At 44.7% G+C, this 24,906-nt stretch overlaps 1 protein-coding gene across 1 annotated transcript in view; it reads right to left on the bottom strand.

Moving 5' to 3' along the window:
* CFAP52 (cilia and flagella associated protein 52) overlaps nt 1-17,623 on the bottom strand; it is a 76,517-nt gene extending 58,894 nt beyond the window's left edge. The window contains exons 1-5 of the mRNA XM_078872898.1: nt 17,319-17,623; nt 9,807-10,006; nt 8,840-8,976; nt 8,302-8,430; nt 539-638 (exon numbers count right to left, since the gene is read on the bottom strand). Of these exons, the coding sequence (XP_078729024.1) occupies nt 539-638; nt 8,302-8,430; nt 8,840-8,976; nt 9,807-10,006; nt 17,319-17,373 (621 nt within the window). The 5' untranslated portion in view covers nt 17,374-17,623. The remainder of the gene's footprint in view (nt 1-538; nt 639-8,301; nt 8,431-8,839; nt 8,977-9,806; nt 10,007-17,318) is intronic.
* Nucleotides 17,624-24,906: the final 7,283 nt, after the last annotated feature.

The following is a 24,906-nucleotide window of genomic DNA, read 5'->3' as shown; positions in this document are numbered from 1 at the left end:
TCTGACAGTTAAATTTCATATATCTGGCTTCTGACCCACTCTGTAGGAATGTTTGAGTAATGCCTGAACATAACAAGGCTGGATTGGCAATGTTAACATATTCACATGCAGAGCACAGTATTAAGCAAATGTTTGTTGTGGAGGAATTAAAACTATTCCTAATTCATCATATAAATTTGAGTTTATTCATTACCAGCTGAATAAATCCGTAAAACAGATAATTGACATCAAGGCAAGCCCACACAAAACAAAAAAAGGTTTAATTACTTTTCCATAACTGTTTATCGTAAATAAGTGACATCGCAACTGATCTGAGGCACCCTGCCATCCAATGCGGTGAAGTAAGACAATAAAAAATAAAACCATACAAACTTACATGGAAAACCTGAATCCAATCGTGGATGAAAAATGGCTGTAATTATTATTAATTTCAAAGGAACATCATATCATGCATATACCTGTGGTTGAACATATACATGATTTGTTCTGCCACAAATGCAAGAAGGAATGAGTACAAGGATGGAGGATATCTACTTACTGCCACACACTTGATTATCCTCTTAAGTTGACCTGTCTGGCAGTCTGTAGGTCGAATTTTACGGTTGGGGACGTCCAGTTGCCATACCCGAATGGTGTCACTGAGGAATATTATAAGAAGCACATAAAAGTTGATGAGAAAAGTGCAGTTTCCAAAATATGAAGAATGTTTGTGTTGCATGTTGTGTTTCACTCTCACGACAACATATCAAATGTTACTCGATGAGAAAATTAAGCAATTTCTCTTTTAGTACCTCGATATTGTTATTCAGAAAAGTGTTTTTTACAATAATATCATAACTGTAAATATGAGAACACTTTCTAGCAAAGACTGTAGTATCAGTATAAAGTTTGGAGCACATAAAAGACAAAATGTTTCACACACCTCATGAGATACTAAGTAACCAAATAAATTTAAAGGGGGAAAATTGATGGTGCATGCTAACGCACACGTACTCGTGAACCGCTGTGCCAGTGCATCAGTGGTGTTCACTTGAATCTGCCACAGTGCACATGGCAGTAGTGGCCAAACAACCCATCACTAGGTGCAGCTCAATAATACAATTTCAGGAACAACGTAATTTTGAAGTGGGAGCAGTTCCGGTAACTCGGCCCTGGCAGCGGAGCCAGACACGAGTACTCCAGGGCTGCTCTTACAGAATGCTACATTTTAAACTCCACAGCCAATTAGGGTGAGTGAACCATAACCACCCGAGATGACCATCGTGCGTGACCCACTCAGCGCATGTCTTGTGGCTCTCAGCCCTGTGAATGCGATGTCGCTCATAGCATCTGAATGTTTGACAACCACTGGTAGATATATAGCGAATGAGTCATGAGTCATACTGTCAATTGAAAACATATTTTACAGTTAATATGTCGTAATTTACATTGAAAAAACGTAAAGTTTATACATTCTTGCTTAGGCACAACATACTTCGGGTTATCAGAACTGTGTTGAATTATGTTGTTTGAATGTGTTTTTAAAAGCAATTGAATCAATTAAAATTTTACTTTGAACAGATTTTTTTTGGAATGTATTGTATTTTTATAGAATTACGATAGTAATACACAAATATTCTTTGGGTCTTTCGGTAAAGCCACGTAGATATAAAAATATTAAAAATATCACGACGTTTCGATCGCAACACAAGCAATCGTCATCAGGTGAAAAAATATAGCAGGAGAGCTGCTGAGTCAAGATGTTATAAAGGTTTGAGATGGGTGTAGCCCAAGGGTCATAAGCGAAGTGGGCGGGGCTAGAGATCAAATTTGCATGTAAATGTAAGATCGGAGAGCTGAGCTACCTCCACGACGACGAAGCTGTGGAAGTGGCAATTGTATTGTGAGAGATTAGCATGTCAACAATCTAAGGAAAACGAAAACCACCGCCGCATCAAGGAAAACGTGCAATGGTGGTTGTGTTAGTGAGACATTTAGCCTGTTAATATAAAATTAGCATGTCAATGTAAGAAAAACGAGAGCCACCGCCACATCAAGGAAAACGAGCAACGTTGGCTCACTTCGTTTATGACCCTTGGGCTACACCCATCTGAAACCTTTATAACATCCTGCCTCAGCAGCTCTCCTGCTATATTTTTTTCTGCCTCAGTAGCTCTCTCGCTATATTTTTTCACCTGATGACGATTGCTTGTGTTGCAATCTAAACGTCATATTTTTATTATTTTTCTATCTACTTGGCTTTACCGAAATACCTAAATAATATGAATTCCTGCAGTCACGGGGAGGGTTTCCACACAACTATTAGATCTTTTAATATACTTCGAGACAAGAAGGCTCATCTGATCGAGTCGCTCACTATTCTGAAGAGATGCCGCGACACTAAGGTCTATACCGATCTCCTTTACACTGACATCTGCTGCTGTCACTTCTCCAATTGCTAAACGGATTTTTTTCAGGGCCAACCTAGCCCTGATCTCAGAGAGAATAAGATTGCACCGATTTGAACTAAACAATTTAGACAAGACTCTCTTGCAATCACACTTAACATTGACAGAAAAAATGTCTACATCTGATTGGGACCATGTAGATAACATGACAGCCTCTTCAGCCGCCTCAATGTCAGCTTAATGCAAAGATAACCTGATTTCCAAGTTCAACCTCCTTTCTAAGAAGAAGTCAGATCCACACATTAAAAAGTTAGACGGTGACAATCAATCAGAGTAACAGCCCAATTTCCAGCAGCCTAAAATCGGTTCGAGTTAAAGGGTTGAATTTCGCAGTCACCCCTAAACTCATCCCAGTTGATGATATAATTGCCCAGGTTGACATAGCCCTTAAGGGTTTCGGACACATGCCTGCAGACGTGGCAAGATCGGATATCGCTGCAATCCTCAAAAACGCTGACACCTATTAGCAACATTAGCAATGATAAGCGTTTTGAGCTTTCTCAACTAAAAAAGAGAGATTAAATAGTCATCCTCTCAGCCGACAAGGGCAATGCCACTATCATCATGGACAAAACCACATGCTATAACAAAATTCAGGACCTATTTAATGATGGCAGCTATACCAAAATCAATAGAGATCCTACCAACCGCCTGATTCGACATTTTTAATCGAACCAACCAAGCGGCTTTCCTTAACCCCCTCTGCTGCTAGACCACCCATATTTTATGGCTTACCAAAATTTATAAAGAAGGTACACCACTCCGTCCTATCATCTCCACCATTGACTCACCCACCTACAAGCTGGCCCGATTTCTGACTGAGACCTTACAACCATTCACTGGTAAGACCACCTCAGTTGTACTTAACTCAGCTAACTTGGTATCTTTAGTAGTAGGGTTTTACCCTTTAAACTGGTACAAAACTGACACCTTTATACAAGGCATCATGTTTGCAATAACCACAACACAATCAGTCAAAATGCAAACAAAAAGAAACAACTCTGATAATGATATGCACTGTCCTTGAAGTTGATTGGTCCACACCCGAGACAGCTTTTCTTAGAGCCTAGTCTCCATAGGTGTTGGACCAGATGACACCAAAAGGCGTACAACTCAAAAACAGCGCACTATCAGAGTATTGAGAGCTCGGGGTAAACATTTACACTATGAGACCTCCTTTACCAGTGGCAAAATATAGTAGTGGGTTTTTACCCTTTAAACTGGTACAAAACTGACACTTTTATCCAAGGCATCATGTTTGCAATAACCACAACACAAGCAGTGAAAATGCAAACAAAAAGAAACAACTCTGATAATAATAATGATATGCACTGTCCTTCAAGTTGATTGATCCACACCCGAGACAGCTTTTGTTAAAGCTGTCTCGGGTGTGGACCAGATGACGCCAAAAGGTGTACAACTCAAAAACAGCGCACTATCAGAGTATTGAGAGCTCGGGGTAAGCATTCACCATGGAGGTGAAAAAGGATGGAAAGTTACCATTCTTGGAGGTTTTAATCGAAAAGAGACAAGATGGCTCAATGGGATACTGTCTACAGGAAAGCCACCCATACAGATGCCTACCTAAAACCTGACTCCCACCACCATCCATCCCAGAAGAATTTCCTCATCAAAACTCTACACCATAGAGCTCATTATACTTCCGACCATCACCACCTAGCCAGTGAACTGGAGCACGTACACCAAGCCCTCAAGATGAATGGATATTAAGACTACACAATCCGTAGAGCTATCATCCAATCGTTGGGAAAGAACCGTCTGAGGACCCAATCAAAACTATCATCTTGCCATACATAACAGGGGTTACCAAAAAGATTTCCAAAATCATGAGCAAACACAAGACCCAGGTTCGATTCAACACAGTACATAAAATTCGTGATCTGATCAGATCTGTGAAGGATTTGATCCCTGACATGCAATACCCTGGTGTCTACAAACTAAACTGTGTCTGCGGCAGTAGTCACATTGGGGAAACTAAGCGGTATGTCTCGGACCGTGTTCGTGAACATTGTTTTAACGCTGTGGGCACACACAAAATATATTTTTCCAAGACGAAGGTACTCTGCAATCCAACTGGCTATCAGCAAAGATTCGTTCATGAAGCCATCCAGATATATAAACACAGACACAATTTCAACCGAGAAGATGGGTACAAACTGAGCAATCATTGGAAGGATGTTATTAACCAGTTTAAGTCATATCTGGCTGTGATGTTTCCATCCTACCTGCCGATGTTAGCAGTTATATTCGACTCTCTGAGTTACATTACCAGGTCAAATGTCTTTACATTAACAGGCTAAATGTCTCACGAACACAGCCACCATTGCTTGTTTTCCTTGATGTGCGGTGGTTTTCGTTTTTCCTACATTGACATGCTAATCTCTCACAATACAATGGCCACCTCCACAGCTTCGTCATCGTGGTAGTAGCGCAGCTCTCCGATCTTACATTTGTATGCAAATTTCATCTCTAGCCCCGCCCATTTTGCTTACGCAGTTATTTTCGACTCTCTGAATTACATTAACAGGTTAAATGTCTGTATATTAACAGGCTAAATGTCTCACTAACACAGCCACCGTTGCTCGTTTTCCTTGATGTGGTGGTGGTTTTCGATTTTCTTACATTGACATACTAATCTCTCACAATAAAATGGCCACCTCCACAGCTTCGTCATCGTGGAGGTAGCTCAGCTCTCCGATTTTACATTTACATGCAAATTTCATCTCTAACCCCGCCCACTTCGCTTATGACCCTTGGGCGACACCCATCTCAAACCTTTATAACGTCCTGCCTCAGCAGCTCTCCTGCTATATTTTTTCCTGCCTCAGTAGCTCTCCCGCTATATTTTTCACCTGATGACGATTGCTTGTGTTGCGATCGAAACGTCGTGATATGTTATTATTTATTTATTTATCTACGTGGCTCTACCGAAACACCTAAAGAATATGAATTCCTGCAGTCACGAAAGCTTTAATTCAAGTAATAAACAAATTTAAAATATACAATTTTATTACATTTTCAACACAAATTTTTGTTATTTTGGTAACTAGCCAAGTCTTTATATTCTTAAAAAAATATGTTATGCCTTCACATATTGTAATTTCTTCCAAACAATACAAAATGTTTATTATACACTTCGTCTTTGGAAAACAAGCATGTCTGAATCGACTCTAAACTGAAAAAATGCATATTTATGGATACCATTCTGTGCAGATATACAATGATACATATACTGCATTCAAAAGTTAAAGGGGGCCCAATCCATATATTTAGAGATGGATTGGGCCCCCCAATTCTTTGGGGAATGACAGCCAAAGGAAGAGGGGTTAGTGTGATTTGGTGGATTGGGGGTTGGTGGATCATTAGCGATTGTAACAGCAACATCATCGCGAGTCATCATCAATCAACAGTGTTTAAATCCGAATCATGTAAAAGTTTGCTTCCACACTTTTGCAAAATTTCGGTGTTATGTGGAAATTCCCAAAAAAATTATTACAACAAATTCACACAGCAGTTGTTGGCCTGATTCTCCATGAGGAATGGGTGGTCCCATTACAAAAAACATCCGGCAGCCAATCAGGAACCGGCGGATTGCCCAGCAACCAAGACCACCGTCCCCCCCCACCCCCCATGCAGCCAACACCATCATCAGCACCCTCTGGACGAGCAGGCCAACTCCCACCACACCCCTCATTACAGACCTGGTCAAAGAGACTCAGCATCCCCGGGTTTGGAAGGATTAACTAATATTTGTTCCTGCTGTGTTTTGTATGTTGGCTTCAGATATGCCTGTTTAGATGAATGTTTTGCACATTGCTAATTTTAGTCATTGTTTGCATTCAGGCATTTTTTTGTTCCAAAAAAACCCATCATTTTTATATTTGTACCAGGACTGCAATTTCAGTGCCATGTTTGTTCAGGTGTGTATCCCCACATCAACACAAATTATCTTCAGACCCATGGGTGCACATACATCATCACCAGCTATCAGTACCACCACCATCATCATCACATTCATCGCTACATCTTTCTGCACGTGCACCGTGCATGCCATTCACACAGCAGCACAGAGGTTGCCCCCTGTAGCCCAGCTGGTGTCTATGAGGGTTACAACTGCAAGTGTGCATGCGCTGTGTGGTATACTGGGGTGGCAGTGAGAATGGGCATTGGCAAGTATAAAAGGTCATATAGACAAGCATGCGGAGGACACTGTACTCGTTGGTTCTTTCGATAAAGTCACTTTACCGAAAGAACCAAAGGGTATGGATCCTTGCAATCATGAAAACTTCAAATTCAGAATGGAGGACACTGTGTTGATCAATGCAAGGCAAGAAAGATTGGCCAGCCAATAACTGCCCGGCATGCCTTGTGACCTTCAAAAATAGTCATGGCTGGTACATGCACCTCCTGCCTCGCTGCATTGTGATGCATGGTGCAATGGATGTTATTTCCCTGGAGCAGGGGATTCTATTCACAATGTGGAACACAGCACGCAATGATAATGCCATTGATGTACTGCTGGGCCTAGATTAAGCTGCCCTCAGATCTGACAAGCTTGAACTAGCGTGCCTTTAAAATGACAATTGTATGCTCAATCACATAGGATGTGTGGCGATATCATTGTAATGCTTCTGTGGGCACAGCTGCACGGAATAGGTTCCGTGACCAAAGGGCCTTTCACTCCCTCCATATTGAGCAGTGAAGTCTATTATATGAGCCACGATTGATTAGGCTAAAATGAAAGTGGAATGTTTACATGTTATTGAGGTGAGCATAAAAACACAAGTGGTACATTTACAGAATGGGACCCTTTGCACTTCACGAAGCTGTCACCTAGGAGTGTGGTATGATTGGCACTTGTGTCTACCTCTCCAAGGAAGTCAGCAATAGCATGGAAATAATGCCGGGTTATGGCCTTCTGCTGCTGTGTGACTGGCAGCCTGATGCAATGGTCTGCAGCAGTCACCAATGCACAAGTGACTTTCCAAATTTGTGACAAGCAGATAAGTGTTGATTATGATGATGATTGATGACAATAAATGATGATCATAACGACATTGCTGCTGCAGGTGATGATGATCAAATTAACTCCCAATCCATAATCGCACACCAACCTTCATCTTGCGGTGATCCATCAAGAATTGCTTCCTAAGCTCTTTACTACTAGTGCACACACTGAAATTGGCTGCAACTTAAATATATTTCTCAGAATATATCCGATTTTTGTGGAATTGGCAGTCATTCCACCAAGGAATGGCAGAATGACAGTGAAACTAGCTCGACAAATCGAGCTCTTAATCTCATTTGACCAATGTCAGTCAGCTGTGTAACCAGATTCTGCTGTTTACTTCATACAATGCAGAACTCAGTCAGATAATGGTTTAACCGCTGTAGGGATTTAATTGTTAGGCAATAACTCTGCCATAGAACCACACACCTAGATTCTATACATAAACACACAAAGTATACGGTATCTTTAGTGCAGTGTATGCGCTACATGAGTTCAGATCCAGTTGGGCGACAATCTTGAAGAGCACTCAATTCCAAGGTCATAAGTGAACATATCACTTGTGAGTGTACTCAGCCCGTTGTCTCCCTCAGAATGCTAAACATGTATCATTTGTGGGAAGTAAACAATGGTTGTCTCATGGGTGGACTTACTTCTGCTGAAGAACTGTGTAATTTTCACAACTGGCCCACAGTCATCATTGGAGATGATCAGCTGACCAAGCCAATATACTTATCCATTTAATATTTTATTCACGCGTGAAGTACATGTTCACACACAAAACATTTCAAGGCTTGTAGTATGCATTGCTACTGTGATACTCACTTTCCAGCTGTAATGAAGGAGAGGTCGCTGGTGTTGGTGAAGCGGACGGTGTTTGTGGTGCCAGCCGTTGGCAGTGAAACAGCATTGCCACACACAGCTTCCTTCTTAGTCACGTTCCAGATCACCACACTTTAAAGAGATACACATTTTTGCTTGGCTTGGATTACATGGTTATCTACCATTCTTTTTCTTTTGAAGTAAATTGAATGATGCAGGCCAATGTCATTGATTAATTGGGAGATATAACAGCTGAACAGTCGGTCTCATTTGCAACACTTATTTGGTATATCTGGTTCCAATGTCAGTATCTAGCGATAAAAGCTAACCCGACTTCACAACCTGTCACATCACATTGTTCCAAAGGGGTAATTTAATTATTCAAGCCATTTCAATTTTGATTAATACTGTGTCTTGTCTATTTTAGAGTTAACATATTCAATGTTTGGTTGTAATTTTTCTCAGTTTTAGGTGACAAGATCATTGATTATTTTTGGGGATTTAAATGTAAGTAAAAATGAACACCAAATAACAAAAATACCTGCCATCATCCTGGCCTCCCAAGGACGCCAAGTAGAGGTCATTCGGTGAGAAGGCCAATGCTTCCACCTTCACCTTGTGCAAAGTGAGCCGGGCATGTAGCTCACGCTTCTCAAAATTCCACAAAATAACGTCCGCCTGCATTCAAAAGACAATTCAAGTACAAGGAACTGTGTGCATGTGGAATGCAAATGAGATTTCTCAATTCTATTTTCCGTTACTATGGCTCTAAAGAAAGCTGTCTCTGGTGTGGACCAATCAGTTTCAAGGACAATGCATGAATTATCAGTGTTTTTTTGTTTGCATTCTGACTGCAAGTATTGTGGTTAATGTAAACATGATTCCTTGCAAAAGGTTTCAGTTTTGTCACCAGAAAAAAGGGGGAAAACCCTATTATTACAATTACGCACGTTAATGTTGAGAAGGCTTTTTGTAGATATTAAGAGACTTCCTTTTTTTGTTGACAAATAAAAAAGAATTCTGGAGAGACACAACTGCTCCTTTTACTAATTAACACAAAGCAGCATATGTATATATCAGGAAATTAATAAAGGTGGACCAAGATGAAAATTATGAAATTACAGTGTGTGTGTGAGTTATTAAGTGTAACAAGCTAAAATTTGAGTTTATGGGTTTTAACATTAAGTTCGACTTGATTTAATCTCGGTCCGCCTTCACTAAATGGCATAGGAATTCAAATTTTTGACAGTGAACTAAAATTAGAAATAATAATGGAAATGTTCAGCAACAAAAAAAATAATACTGTATGTATGAAGATAACAGATTTCAATCAGAATATATTAATTTTTCAATCAGAGTATGTTGGTGAAGGAGGGGACCAGAACAAGTTCAGATATCATTTGCCATAATATTAGCCATGGTTGGTAATAATCTTAGGTCGCCAGGTTTGTACTTCAGTGCAATAACTAATTTACCAGCACTCCGCCCCAATGATTTATATTTCGTACCTTAAAGCCCATGTAGGTAACTTGACCGGATGCAACATAGCGGCCACTGTTAGACACAGCCAGACAAGACACGTTGTTGGTATGTCCATGCAGAAATGACTGACGGGCCCCCTTGAGGCTCCGGATGACCACAGTACAGCCCAGTGGATAGAGCAAGTGCTCACAATCGGGATGGGAAACCAGACCGGATGGCACCTGCCCTGCTCAACAAAAATACACACACACACATCCAAAATACAGATGCACATACCATCTATATAAATCTTAATTAGTGAATAGAGTACCGCTAATATTAACAAATACCGTTTTATACCAAAATTTCGTGTTGTGGAATACCAATACCTAAAGCCAGCTTGGAAACATTTGTTTTCACACAATCACCTAGTACTCGCTATGGTTATCAAGTAGAATTGCTCAAAGATAATAGGTAGACCGATAGACATTTTCGGAATTTATATAATCGGTTCCAAAAGTCAGTAACCGGTAATTGTTTCCAGTGGATTTTTAGTCATGCACTGATTGGCACGTGCATACGTACAATGGTACTGAGACCTAAGCCATCACGTTGTACATTTGCCTTCGCTTCTTAGTTAATAGGTAATGGCCAACCCTGCAATTTATTTTCTTATTCAAGCCATTGCTGACAGAAGGGCCTCCACTAGAGAGAGCTTTAGATGGTATACGATCTACTACTCTTCTACCCTGACCAGACCCCTTGAAATGTGGGCTTGTCCCATACTTCACCCCACCACTTACAACATGTCATTCAACTGTGGGTGTACCAATGGTTAGTGCTCGGTAGCCAGAGACAGATGAATTCAAGACACTTTCCCAACCAATTATTTCAACTGTTGCGCCGGGATATGGAGTCGAAACGCAACCTCTGCATTGCAAGTCCAGTGTACTAACCATTACACTGCAGCAGCTCCCTTCATTTCTCAGTTGAAAATGGAATGTTTTGTTTATTAATAGACATCGTTTATCTGCAGCAAACCAGTAACTGTTATTTAACTATTTTATTTCATGCGGTTACGGGTAATGAAAAAAAAGATTGAAACACCTTCTCCCAGCTTTCCTTTGCAATTGCAATAAATGTAAAAAAAAATCTGTAACCTGGTTCATCCAAATTAGTGTTTGAAAACGTAGTACAGCAAAGATGAGTGAATGTTAAGATTTGATAAATCAGTAAGATATTACATTTCGATTTAAAGCTTTCGTGACTGCAGGGATTCATCTTCTTGGTTCATTCGGTAAAGTCTGAATTCAGACGCTGTCTCCCCGACAGACCTGGTCTTTACCTGAGGATGGCTGCTTGCGTTGTGGCCGAAACGTCGTGAGAATTATTTTATTATGTTTTATTTTTATTATTTTATTACTTCCCTTCTACGTGACTTTACCGAAAGAACCAAGAAGACAGTAAGACATTGTATCGTGTCAATAAAATATTTATGTAATGTTATTCAATATTTAGTCTCTGAATTATATTTTCACTAGCTTAACTACCCGGCTTCGCCCGGGACTTGGATTCTCGACGCCCGGCCGTCTTTGTCTCCCCAGTGGCGATGTTCACACCACGGTTACTCGTTTGAGGCTGAGTCGACCTAGGGGAGTCCCAGGACCGGTTCAAATGATCGTCACAGGTGGTGGTAGTAAGTGGGAATCGAACTCGGGTCGCCGAGTTCATAGCGCAGCGCACTAACCACTACACTACCGCTCGCCCCACACACGCGCCACGTCCATAGGTACACATACACGCGCTTGCTACAGACACACATCTTTAACGGTGCGTACGGCAGTAAACGACAGGAATAATAAAGCAATGCTGCGCGAACAACGTCTTAGACCTGCAAAACATTTGTATGGCACTTTACTCACGGAGGGTTGGGGGGGGATGCGTGATGAGCAGGCACACTGCGTTACGCTTCCGCACGCGCGGGTCACATGACAGATGTGACGTCACAGCTCACTTGCCGTGCAAAATATATGCATTATTGCGCCCCCCCCCCAAAAGAATACAAAAGTAATGTTTTTATAAGTTTTGCATGGTGTACATTCTGGAAAGTACCCACATGGCAAATTTTACGTTTTTTGCATGTCGGGAAGTACGCTAAACATTTTCAACAGACACACATTGACAAATTTCCCTTTTTTATATATATAAATAGTAAAACCCGGCGTTGCACGGGTCTTCACGTGTTGTCTGAGTTGGAGGCTTTGTATTTTGTGGTTTGCATGTGGACGCGTTCGTAAAAACAAAGTTTTTCACTATAAATTCTTTATATGCGTGGCAGCGAACTTAATATAAAGGATTTAAAAATATATTCGCCTGTGAAGGACGCGGGGATCGATCCCGCGACCTTTGGCATGGGAAGCGAGGGCGCTACCAACTGCGCTACTCCGCCACGGCCTCAATGAACGGGCCAATCGCAGCGCTAGGAAAACCAAACGGACCAATCGTGTCTCGCAAATCCCTCACATTTCGTCCAATGAAACTGCGTATGGTCCGGCGACACAGACACACACACAGACAGACAGATTAGCTATTTTATATATATAGACTCGCTTAAGTAATCGGTGTTGCCCGGGTGAAAAATATATTTCTTAATAACCTTACATATATACACACCCTCACCACTCACCCTCACCATTGACCCTCACCACTCTCCCTCACCAATCACACCCTCACCAATCACCACTCACCCTCAACACTCACCCTCACCACTCACCCTCACCATTCACCCTCACCACTCTCCCTCACCACTCATCCTCACCAATCACACCCTCACCACTCTCCCTCACCACTCTCCCTCACCACTCACACCCTCACCAATCACCACTCACCACTCACCCTCAACACTCACCCTCACCACTCACCCTCACCATTCACCCTCACCACTCTCCCTCACCACTCTCCCTCACCACTCATCCTCACCAATCACACCCTCACCAATCACCACTCACCACTCACCCTCACCACTCACCCTCACCATTCACCCTCACCACTCTCCCTCAGCACTCATCCTCACCAATGACACGCTCACCAATCACCACTCACCCTCAACACTCACCCTCACCACTCACCCTCACCACTCTCCCTCACCACTCATCCTCACCAATCACACCCTTACCAATCACCACTCACCACTCACCCTCAACACTCACCCTCACCACTCACCCTCACCAGTCACCCTCACCACTCAACCTCCCCTCACCACTCACTAATCACCACTCACAATCGCCACTCACAACCGCCCTCACCATTATATTTTTGCCCCAGTCAACGCCGGATATTTCCCATTCGTAGCAGTTCATATCAACTCTATAAGCAACTTATATTAAACAGGAAGCGCGATCCTAAAGCAATTTACAACCTTCGATTAGTCCTTTGTGCGATTCAAAGAATCGATTCCTGGCATGTTGGGGGTTTACATTTTGAATGATAGAGTTTCATTTTCATTTTTATTTTATTTTTTTATTTTTTCTGGAGTTTTTAATTACATTTTTGCCCCGGTCAACGCCGGATATTTCCCGTTCGTAGCAGTTTATATCGACTTTAAGCAACTTATAGTAAACGGGAATCGTCGGAATCTAAAGGAATCTACAACATTCGATTCGTTTGCGCGATTCAGAGAATCGATTCTTGGCGCATCGGGTTTAAAAGTAATTACACAGTTGTTTTTTCATTGGTATGTAATGTTTGAAAGTTTTCATAAGATTTTAAATGTATTTTCCCCCCGGGCAACGCTGGGTATATCGAGTTTATACGACAAATGCGTGCGCATATTTTGAACGGGAATTAAAAATGGCGTCCACCCGGCAGCGAATGCGTCGCTACTCGTTGCCAGGGGCAACCGCCGTCCAATGAAACTGCGTATGGTCCGGCGACACACAGACACACACACAGACAGACAGACAGATTTGCGATTTTATATATATATAGATTACGGCTCTGTATAATGTAATGGTTTGCCTGAATTTGCTATTAAATTCCTCTCTGTTTTGTACAATGTAATTTTCGATAGAAGAATAAGATAATAGTGGCGCTCAGGATACATTATTCATTGACACTCCATGCCATGCACTAGTCCTTTTATGGAAATGTAGCTGTGGAGAATTCTGATGAATTGGACAGGAAAAGTCAATGATTGCTGAACATATAATACGGCTATTTTAAATAGCGATGATCATGCTTGACAAGTCATCATGACAACCAGTAGCATTAGCTCATTAGGTGATAGCCTATGGGCATCTCAAACCGGTACCTAACCCTAATCTGCTCTTCGATTGTCACTCAACAGAAATAATTATTTTGGCAGCTCTACCTTTCCTTACTATAACACAAGTAACCTTGTTTATCTTTCCACATTATTTTTTTTTTTTTAAAACACACTCTTGGGGATCTTTGTATGTGAAATCCTATCCGTACATGTTAAATACCATGGACAGGCAAATTATGGATTGAGGTCAGTACCACCCTTAACATTTAATTTCAGCATTAAATAAAGGAGATGGGAAACATAAATTAGCTTTTCGTCAGCTTAGTGGCGCATTAATATGTAATGACCAACGCGATTTATCAAGGACAACTTGCAGTCTTCTCTTTCAATGTAGGGCAGTTTTATTCTAACCTCACGAACAATGTATGTTGAACTTCTTTCACACCGTTCGTAGCCAACCGTGCTAATCGGAGGTGCAGGGGAAGGACAACAACTAAAGACACAAAACATTGCCGGTGACAGCGCCAATGGAGGTGTCCATTCCTGCACAATTCTTTAAATCTAAGACAGAATTAACTCGTTTTGCACCCGTTTAACTATCGAAAAGAGAAGAATTAAAAATATATAAAGTCAATTCATTTGTCTGACTTAGCGAGTAGCTCAGGAAAGACTTTCACTTTGCTTTATTTAATAGAGCATAGCTGAATTATCTCTTGGGAATGAGACATTCTGGAAAATACAATCTGTGGAATACAAACTAAACACAAAAAGCAGTTTGAAACAAATTCGTTTTCAATCTGGAGACGATAACTTCAGCAAAGGAATATAGTGTATCACGGCTAATTCGGTGATGCGTAAATCCTCATCCACACTCGACCGCTCTCTTGTACTCTTCACTTCATCCCCCTGGCACCACAGGGCACTATGATTATTCACTACTCGTCTGCTCTCCATCCACCTGCCACCCGGCAACTCCAAATCTTCCGCACTTATCATGCTGTCGCGCCCACTCCGTCGGCCCGCGCCAACCTCCTCCGTTCGGTATCTCTCTCACGCGGCGCCGTCACTGCGGCTTGACACCGCTCACCCGGGGCCTCCTCCCTCACGGACTCTCCTTCTACTTTAATCCTTGACTTACAACTTTCGTGACTGCAGGAATTCATATTATATGGTTCTTTCGGTAAAGTCACGGAGATAAAAAAAAAAGGAATACCAATAAAATAATAAAAATTTAAATGAAAATAAAGTGAATATTATTTTATTGTTATTCTTTTTTCTATCTATGTGACTTTACCGAAAGAACCATAGAATACTTTAATCCTGTTACCCGAGCCACACCCTCCATGATATCACCCATTATCTCCCACACCACCCCCTGTCCCCACCATGTTTTCATCCCCATTGGCAAATCGGGCCATACGACCCCTGGGGCATCCCATTGTCCACCTTGCCACGACCTATTCATCAAAGCTTGGTGCCTTGACAACTCTGGTCAGTTTCCTCGTCCCTCCCAAGCTGTCCTCGAAGACCCCAACTCCCCTTGGCTGGCTCTATAACACTTTGTCCTCAGTTGCCCTTGCTCCCTCCATGCTGTCCCCCGTCTGATTACGTAATCTCCATACTGTGTGTGCGGGTGCCCCAAGCCCCTGGTAGTGTGGGTCATTGCACATACGACAGATTGGTAGGTCACTGCGCAGGTAGGGGATTAATTTCCCGCAATCATAACTGGCAGAGAAATAACATACATAACACACTCACCATAGTTATTTTGCTAATTTTCCTAATTTAAATGCTCACATTTATAAAATGACGATTATTTAACGATATGCCAAGCTTTCTAAGATATCTTGAAGAAATCCATGGGCCTTGGACTTCAGGTTAGACGGAAGCGGAAAGGGTTAGACCATGACCTATTCTGTGATACTCATGATCAGGAGAACACAATGCTCATTACTTAAAACAAAACAAACATAATAAAAAAACAATACCGCACTCTTGTTATTAAAAAAACAGCAATGGAATGCATGCACATGTACTGTGTTCGGGATGTACGTGTCAATCAACTGCTGGACGAAGGCCTCCCTAAAGCGTGCGCGTCGCGCGGGTTATTTGACCATACTTCACCCTTGTAGGATAATGGATTTTTGCTGCACTGCCCTCTGCTGCCCACAACGTACCGCGGATTACCTATAACACCTGTTATGCATGCTCTCCCATTCGAGCACTCCCAGGGCTCATGCCCGCTTAGCTTCCAAGGTCGGGTGCATTTGGGATGATTTAGTCATTGGCATTGCTGTGATTACAATAGAGTACTGTATTATTATTCACGACAATACATAATTGTGAATCATTACTGTAACAGTGCAATGAGCTATTCGTGCGAATATTGTTACTGCATTACTTGTGACTTTAAAATGTTGCACAGAGTGCAAGAGTTCAGGCGTTCCTACTATTATCATCTATTTGACTACACGAAGTCTTGCATTCTTGATTCATTCATATTCAGCCACGAATAATCCACTGATGTGTGAAAGTCTCCTGAAGTCACTATCTTGTACGGTCCCCATCATCATCAGCCATGGCCCATCCACTGCCGGATGGTCTCCCCAAAGTTGTCGCCATCTCCCATGATCCTCATCAACAGTAGCCATGGTCAATCCACTGCTCGATGAAAACCACCCCAAAGCCTTTGCCACCTCTCAATCCACCTTTAGCACCTGCACACATCATCACCCGATTCCATCACTCCATCTTCTCGGCGGAGGTCCTCTCGAACGCGTCCTTCTCTTTTGGCTCACACCTCCGTTATGATTCTTGCCCATCGTCCATCAACTCTTAATGTAGCCAAGAACACGTTCTGCCCAAGACCCATATATATATTTACTAACAATTTAAATGGTGCCATTAACCTGTGTAAGTTGTCTTATCCGCAATGGGTTCCTTCTCTGGCTTCGGTGCAATCCCAAACGTGCACCTCACTATTATCAGTATCACGATCTCTCCACCGCCGGATGAAAAGGCCAATGAGAACGTCAACTTTGCTGGCATGTCTCAACTTTGCTGGCACGTCTCAACTTTGTTGGCACGTCCAACTAAAAGCCTCTCTCCAGCACCGATCATGCGCCAATCTCATTCGCCACGTGGGCTTGACCGCCCCCAATGTGACATTGCAGCCGCTGCGACCTCTTCATCGAGTCTCCGTCGAACGCAAAGAAGGTACACCCCCCGCCACCACCGGCTGAACAACGGGTATCGATCGCCGCTCATATCGGTGACCGAGAATCGATCTCCTTACCGTTGAAACCAATCACCGACTCCAGCTCCAGTCGCGTCCCTTGCCCGTCAGTCATGGTCCGCCTCTCTCACGCGACAGCTTAAGCGCGGCCCACGGTATGTCTCGTACAATCTTGATCTCTTGTCGTCTGAGGGACGCCACCGACTAATTGTTAATGTATCGCTCGGCTAAAACCAACAAAAAACCCAGACAAAAACTATTAAATGAAGTGGAGAGATTTGAACTCCCGTTTCGGTTCGTTCGCTGACCGGGGATTGTTTACGTGTCTCGTTGCCATGGAGTCGCTAGGGGCAACCGCCCCCTCCTCACCCCCCCCCTTTCAAGCCTCCACCCCCGCCCCTACCCCGCCCCTACCCCGCCCGCCCTCCCGCACCCTCCCCTCCACCCCCCTTTTAACCCCCACCCCCTCAGCCTCACACCTTTAAAGGGGCAGTGTCGTCTCACGAGTGCCATTCATAAAAACACAACAGTCGTGCCAGTATTGCGTATGGCTGCAATGTTAAATCATAGCTGTCAATCCCTTATCAGTGTCCTACCTTATTACAGGCTAATTCAGTCCTTATTGGTCACCCCGTATCCTTATAAATCTCAACGTTCATCCTACAATTTAAGTCCCATCACAAGGAAAAAATATAAATAGACACTCATCACTAGTACACTCACCAACACTATTACTCTCAACCAATACACTCACCACTACATACCTGTCACCCCCTTATCAGTGTCCTACCTTATTACAGACAAATTAAGACCTTAATGGTCCTTATAAATTTCGACGTTCATCATACAAAGTCCCATCACAAGGGAGAAACACAAACAGACACGTCTTTTGCCCGTATTGAAACGGCTGTACGCCGTATGGACCTGAAAACTCAATTTCCCTGTACAAGAATACGGGTAAACCGTATGGGTTGGCAGGCATGTAAACTAAACGATACTTTTTTAAATTTTATTTCACCAGAGGTGATGTCCACTGAGCTGTACAGCTCTTTCTCAGTAGCGACCAGGCCACAGATGATTTCTGAAACAAATTGGCTTATCGCGTGGAAATGTATAGCAGCGCAAATTCTCTAAACGCGTGATGTTGATTCTAAATGCCGATGTGGAAAACCCGGAGGACCCGGAGAAAAATCCACGCGACCACGGGGGGCGGGGGGGAAGAGAGAGATAGACATGCGAACTCCAAATATACACGCAAGCGTCAGGATTGGGTTCGAACCCACGACCTCCTGTATACCAGGCAAGGAAGTGAACATCTCCTAGCCACCGTGTGCTCAGGAGTTAAATGCCGGACGTCGAGGTTAGCTGCTAGCCACGACGAGAGAGGCTTCAGGAGAGAGTCCTTGTAATGTTATCGTTCCTCCTAAATGCCCGTTGTGTAAAAATGTAAAAACTAACATTGAATTAAAAAGTTTGATTGAGAATCTTAAGGAGGAAGTAATTGCATTGCTCCATCTGATTTTTACGAACTGGATATTTTTTTCAGAGTTTTGCCGCCCCCCCCCTCGCAAAGTTAATTGATTTAGTTATAAAAAAAAACCTGTCGTGTGTAGTTTTTAGCGGCTGCGCTGTACGGCTCTCAGATCTGTTTTCGCTTTGTCGTAATGTGTACCCCGTGTTGTTCGGCACGGTGCGCGCTTTGGCTGGAAGATTTGCCAGAAAGGCGCCCGACGTGCTGAACCAAACATAAACTGACTTGTCCGACGTGTTTGCCCCACGTGCTTTGTGTCATCATGGTGCAGAGGGAAACATCAACCGTCATACTGGACAGCATGCGGTAACAACCCGACACAGATCGGGAGACCGTGTTTATTTGATTTGAATATCGAAGATGGCATTCTCTTTCTCCTGGACAGAAATGCTGCTGCACAAACATTCTATAGTGTGTTTATAAAAAAAGAGACACCTCAGGGAGTCCTCCATGATAATTAGTTGTATTTAAATTGCCACTTGTGTAATGAATGTATCCCTTTATTGCTGCTGCTTTTTGTTCCTCCCGAAATACACAAGGTTTTGAATTGTTTAACAGCCTGGTCATTAAAGACCGTGTTATATCATTAATAGTGTGTGCAAGGGCAGTCTGATGTATATTGCCGCTCTCACTCCCGCTAATATTTTCCCTCGTCTGATTTTATTACTCTTCGTCACTCTTTAAGCGATTTATTTCCCCATACATTTGCAATTAAAACACTTGTTATCGCTTCAGTGGAGGTTATCAACGTGTTAAGTCCCTTAAGTTCCAAGTGCACCTAGTTTTAGTGGCCTCTACCTTAATGTGTTGCCACCACATGTAACCCGGTCTTGAGGCACATAGATACGTACATATGCCTTCAGAAAAAAGGACACTCACATTTTTAATCGCATGTAAAAAAAAATCTCCCCAAATAATACACATAACGACTTGAAATCATAGCTGACAAAATGCAAGAAGGGTGGGAGTATTTAAATTATGTAAAACACATCCTCAATATGGGAGCATCCGCAATCACCGTTTCACCATAACCACACGATGTTTCATCATGGGACCTCCTTTGCCAGTACCAAAATATACTAATAGGGTTTTTCCCCTTTTTTCTGGCAACAAAACTGACACCTTTTGCAAGGAATCATGCTTACATTAACCACAATACTTGCAGCCAAATGCAAACAAAAAACAATACTCTGATAATTTATGCATTGACAATGCAAACAAAAAACAATACTCTGATAATTTATGCATTGACAATGCATAAATAGTTTTTTGTTTTCATTGACTGCAAGTATTGTGGTTAATGTAAGCATGATTCCTTGCAAAAGGTGCCAGTTTTGTTGCCAGAAAAAAGGGGAAAACCCTTATTAGTAACCACACGATGCTCGGTGCTATACACCCACTTTGTTAACGACTGTTTCTCGTGCGAAATATAAAATTGCATTACTTAACCTGGTGAATTTTTTTTACGAACAATGGATTGAAGAACTAAAGGGCATCAAGATAAATGGTGAACGTATTTACAGATTTACTGTGGAGATAAATCTCAGCAAAATTATTGAATCGTTTATAAAGAAGACTTCAATGCTTAGCTCAAGATACAATGTGAGCAAAACAAAAGTCACATCCAACAAGTTAGCGAAATAAATGAATATGCCTGTTGGACACAGGTACAAATGGAAACACAATTTTAGTATGCAAAATTATAAAATGAAGAGGCAGACGACACGGTGGCGCGATGTTAGCTACCTCCCCCGGTATGCATGAGGTCGTTGGTTCGATGCTAACCTTTATCCCTGTATATTTGGAGTTTCCATCTTCTCCCCGTGGCCGTGTGGATTTTTCTCTGGGTCCTTCGGGTTTCCCTTCACATTTAGAAACATGCCTTTAGAGTTATTTGGCTGTGATACATTTCTCATAAGCCACTCCGTTGAGCTATCATTTGCGGCCAGGGCGCTTCTGAAATAAAACAAATGTCTAAAGCTCAGTGGGCTTTGCCTGGTAAATAAAAAAGATAATTAGTTTTGAGTTTAGTTTAGAAAGCAGGTTGGAGTGCTTTTGAACATTTTTGTTTATTTGATCGTGAAAAGAAACACATCAGTGCCAACAAAGTAAGGTTTTCAATCAGTGCACATTACCGGGTATGCCATTCAGATTTGAAGCATATACACCGACAAAGAAAGTGGAATAAAGGCACGGAGATGTGCCTCTTTCTGTCTCTATTTTTACATCTAGCATGGATCAGAGAACCAATGCAGATTACAGACATCATATTGACTAGTAATAGAAGTAAGTAGTCATCAGTGGTCGAGACTGATGATGGAGTGGTAGCCAAATGAGAAGACATATCCGAGAGGACATCCAGTGCGGAGATGGAGCGACAAGATCAGTTCTAGCAGCGTGTGGAGAGGCCTTCAACTAGCAGTGGATAGATCATGGCTGCTGATGATGAACGTTATATTGGAATTAATTAGCTTGTCGATTTTTTCTTATTTTACCAGGTAAGGCCCCACTGAACTATATATCTCTTCTTCAGAAGTGACCTGGCTATCACAAATGATAGCTCAAAGAAATGGCTTATCACGTGGAAATATATAGCAGCTAAAAATTCTAAACGCAAGTTGATTCTAAATGTGGAGGGAAAAACCGGAGGACCTCGAAAAAAATCCACACGACCACGGGGGAGAACATGCAAATTCCAAATATACAGGCGTCACGGTCGGATCGAACCCACGACCTCCTGCATACCAGGCGAGGTAATTAACATCTCGCCACCGTGCAATGTAATATTTGTAGTTCTTACCTCGTATTCTTTAGCGTGTGCGTTTTGTGCTGAAACCAGGTGCGCAGTTTCAGAATTTGAACCTTTTGGCGGGACCCCCGGGTCCCGAATAAATGGAAATAAAAATCGTGATAAATGTATTTTTGGTGACTCCGTCCCACTGCGCACAAAAACGCCGCGACCCCCCTGGCGCGGATCATTCTGTTGTCATGTCGTCCAAGCGCAGCAGCGAGGACGAATGCGCAGAAGAGCTGAACAAGCGAATGCTGCACTCCATGCTCGGGTATGGGCAGGATCATAAGTCTTATCCAAAGCTGCTCAAACTGCCTACACGACTTAAGTCGTATATTTGTGTAATGCGAGCAAGGATTGAGGGGGGGCGGAGTCTGGGTCACGTGGGGAGTGGGTGGAGTTAGGGTCACGTGGGGGAGAGGATTTAGGGAGAGAACCGGAAGGGGAAGGGGGAGTTGAGACGGAGTGAAACACGAGGAGGCCACGCTGGGCAAGACGGAGAGAGTGGCGCGGTCGCCACGCGGTGGGAGACGTCGACACCGACAGCCATCGGTGTCAGACGAAGAGAGCTAACGGGGCAGTGAGAGGCTAGCTGTGTAAGGGGCAGCAGTGACGCTAGACAGCGGGCAGCGGTGTGGCTGCAAGGATTGCCTGACGGAGCAGCAGGGAGACTGCATAACGGAGCAGCCGAGGGCTGTGGAGAGGTCGTGGAGCGGGACGCGGGCCTGAGCGAGACGCCGTGGTATCGAGATTCAACGAACCCAATAAAGGACAACGGAGATCGACATCTGAGAGAGAGTCTTTTATTACATTGGTGTCAGAAGTGAAACGGCATGTCAAAACAGCTCAGGAGGAAGACCGTCCCTGCACCATCTTCGGCAAAATCTTCCGACGACGACCTCCCTCCAGCGGTGGCGCTACCCACAATGGAGGAGGAAAGCGGAGCGGAGACGAGCGGGGTTCCAGCCGTGCAGGACGTGGCCGCCTCGGTGGGCCCATCCGCGCGACTGGACGCTGACGACGGATGGCGACAGGTGGCGGCGCAACTGGAGGCGCTGAAGACGTTGTTGGCGCAATTGTGCGTCCTCGTGACGCCGGCGACGGCTTCGGGGAGGCCCGGCGAGGAACAACGGGCCGGGCCTTGCTGTCGCCATCAGCCCTCTCGAGCACGCGGCACGAAGACGCCATCTTGGGCGTGCCCAAGGAAGAACGGCGGGAAGCCGCCATCTTGCGCCCTCCGCCGCGGGAAGCCGCCATCTTGCACACGTTGCGGAGTGACGCCATCTTGTCGCTGCCGCGCGTGTCACCATCGGAGGAGGACGGAGGAGCAAGAACCCGCAGCTGTCATTTAACAACGGTCAAAGAATTCCCAATCGGCGGCGATTGGAGCGCATTCACCTGCCATTTTCAAGCGGCCGTACGCTCCGCCAAATGGACGGACGCGGAGGCCCTGGAAGTCTTACCAACACTTCTCGATGACGAGTCCGTCCGGTTCTTCCGCTCCATCAAGGCCGACAAAAAGAAGACGTTGTAGGGTGTCTTCGAGGAGATGGCGGATGCGTACGAGCCTCCGGACGACGCCCATCGGAGATTTGTTCAGCGCCAACGGGCGCCTGATGAATCGCCGGTGGCCTTCAGAGGCGCAGTTCTGGAACTGGCGATGGCGGCATACCCCGAGACGGAGCCCGATTTGTTGGAGCCCCTCGTGTTGGGCAAAATGCTCGAATTATCTAGAGACCTGGGGATCCCCATGCCAGTGTGCAGCCATGATAAATTGACGTCCCGTGCTGTGGCTAAGTGCTTGGACGCTCAATTTAATCTCCGACGCTGGAAGCAGGTGTCAGCTTGGACGGGGGGGCGCGTCGTTGAAGGCGGTGCTACGGGGTGGGATCCTACGAAGGCGATCTACGTTCCTGACGACAAGGGTCCACAGGAGTTGACGGCCGCCTCCGCCCAGTGGCCTGCTCGGGGGGGGACGGGGCCGAGGTCCGGGCCGCCGGCGCGGGAGCGTCGGGACAGGGGGGGTGCCGCGCGTCGGAACGACGTGGAGTGTTTCCGCTGCGGCCGTAAGGGCCACTTCGCCAGGGACTGTTGGGCTCGCATCCCGGGGCCGCCCCAGCAGGAGGCCTCGACCACAGACGTCGCGCGAAAAGACCCACCAGGACAGGCAAGTCGGTGCTCACCAAACACCTGGCAAGGCCTGTCACCTCATGCATCACCATCGCCGCGCGGTCCGTGTGTCGTTAACAACAAGGTGCCTCCGGTTGACCCGTGTCGCTCGCTGACGCAATGGCGCCGATTGGCACGGAGGGTAGTTGCGGCCGCTACGGGGTCGTCCACAATACCGGGTTCCATTCAGGGGGTCGACGTGCGTATTTTGGTGGACTCCGGTGCGTCCGCGACCATTATTTCGGATGTCATTTTCCATCTTTTGGGCATTCCGCTAGGGAGAGTGCGAGCGGTTTATGATTCATGCATAGCGGCGAACGGGGGAAGTATGGGCATTGTGGGCCAGGTGGACGCCAACATATCCATTGGGGGGGTGTCGGCTACAGGGACCGTGTTGATCTCTAGGTCCCTCGTGGTACCCTGTTTGTTGGGGACTGATTTCCTGGCAAAAATGCCCATTCAAATAAGGATTGATCAAAACTGCATTGAATTACCAGGGGGGCGCAAAATTTTGTTCCTACCGTCGCCATGGGGCCGGCCTGCCCCTGTTTGCCAGGTGCAGGCGCTGTCTGAGGTATCTGTTGACATTCCACCTGGTTCGCAGATGCTTATCCCGTTGAGATATCGGAAGCCAGTACTTGGCGTTGAGGGAGCGGCGGGGGTTCTGTTATCGCCGTCCACGGCTATAACGGGCGGCTCGGCGCTGGTTGGAGCACAAACAATTGTCCGGCCGGGCCAGCCCCCGTTCTTACAGGTGCTAAATGGGAGTGCAGAGAATGTCAGTGTCCCGGCCGGAATGGTTGTGGCTCACGCCACGACCGCGTTCACGACTCATGACAACCGGGTCCGCCGGGATATGGTAGGGGGGGTTTCGGGGCCAACGGGGCAGGATGACCGTTGGGTTGCCGAGTTATGCGGGGAGAATTCATCCCTGACCAGAGAGCAACGGTCCGCGCTTCACGCGCTGTTGCTAAATTATTCCGACGTGTTCAGCTCGGATGATTTTGACTTGGAACGCACCTCCCTGCTTTCTCACCACATTGATACGGGGGATGCCGCTCCGATTCGGTTGAACTCGCATCGGTTGAGCCCGATGGAGCGGGATCAGGTTCGCGGGGCAGTGGAGGACATGCTAGCCGCTGACATTATATCCCCGT

This window comes from Lampetra fluviatilis, chromosome 35 (assembly GCF_964198595.1).
Source record: "Lampetra fluviatilis chromosome 35, kcLamFluv1.1, whole genome shotgun sequence".
NCBI lineage: Eukaryota > Metazoa > Chordata > Hyperoartia > Petromyzontiformes > Petromyzontidae > Lampetra > Lampetra fluviatilis.
The sequence above is the reverse complement of the archived record's forward strand: the minus strand, read 5'-3'. Positions and strand labels throughout refer to the sequence as shown.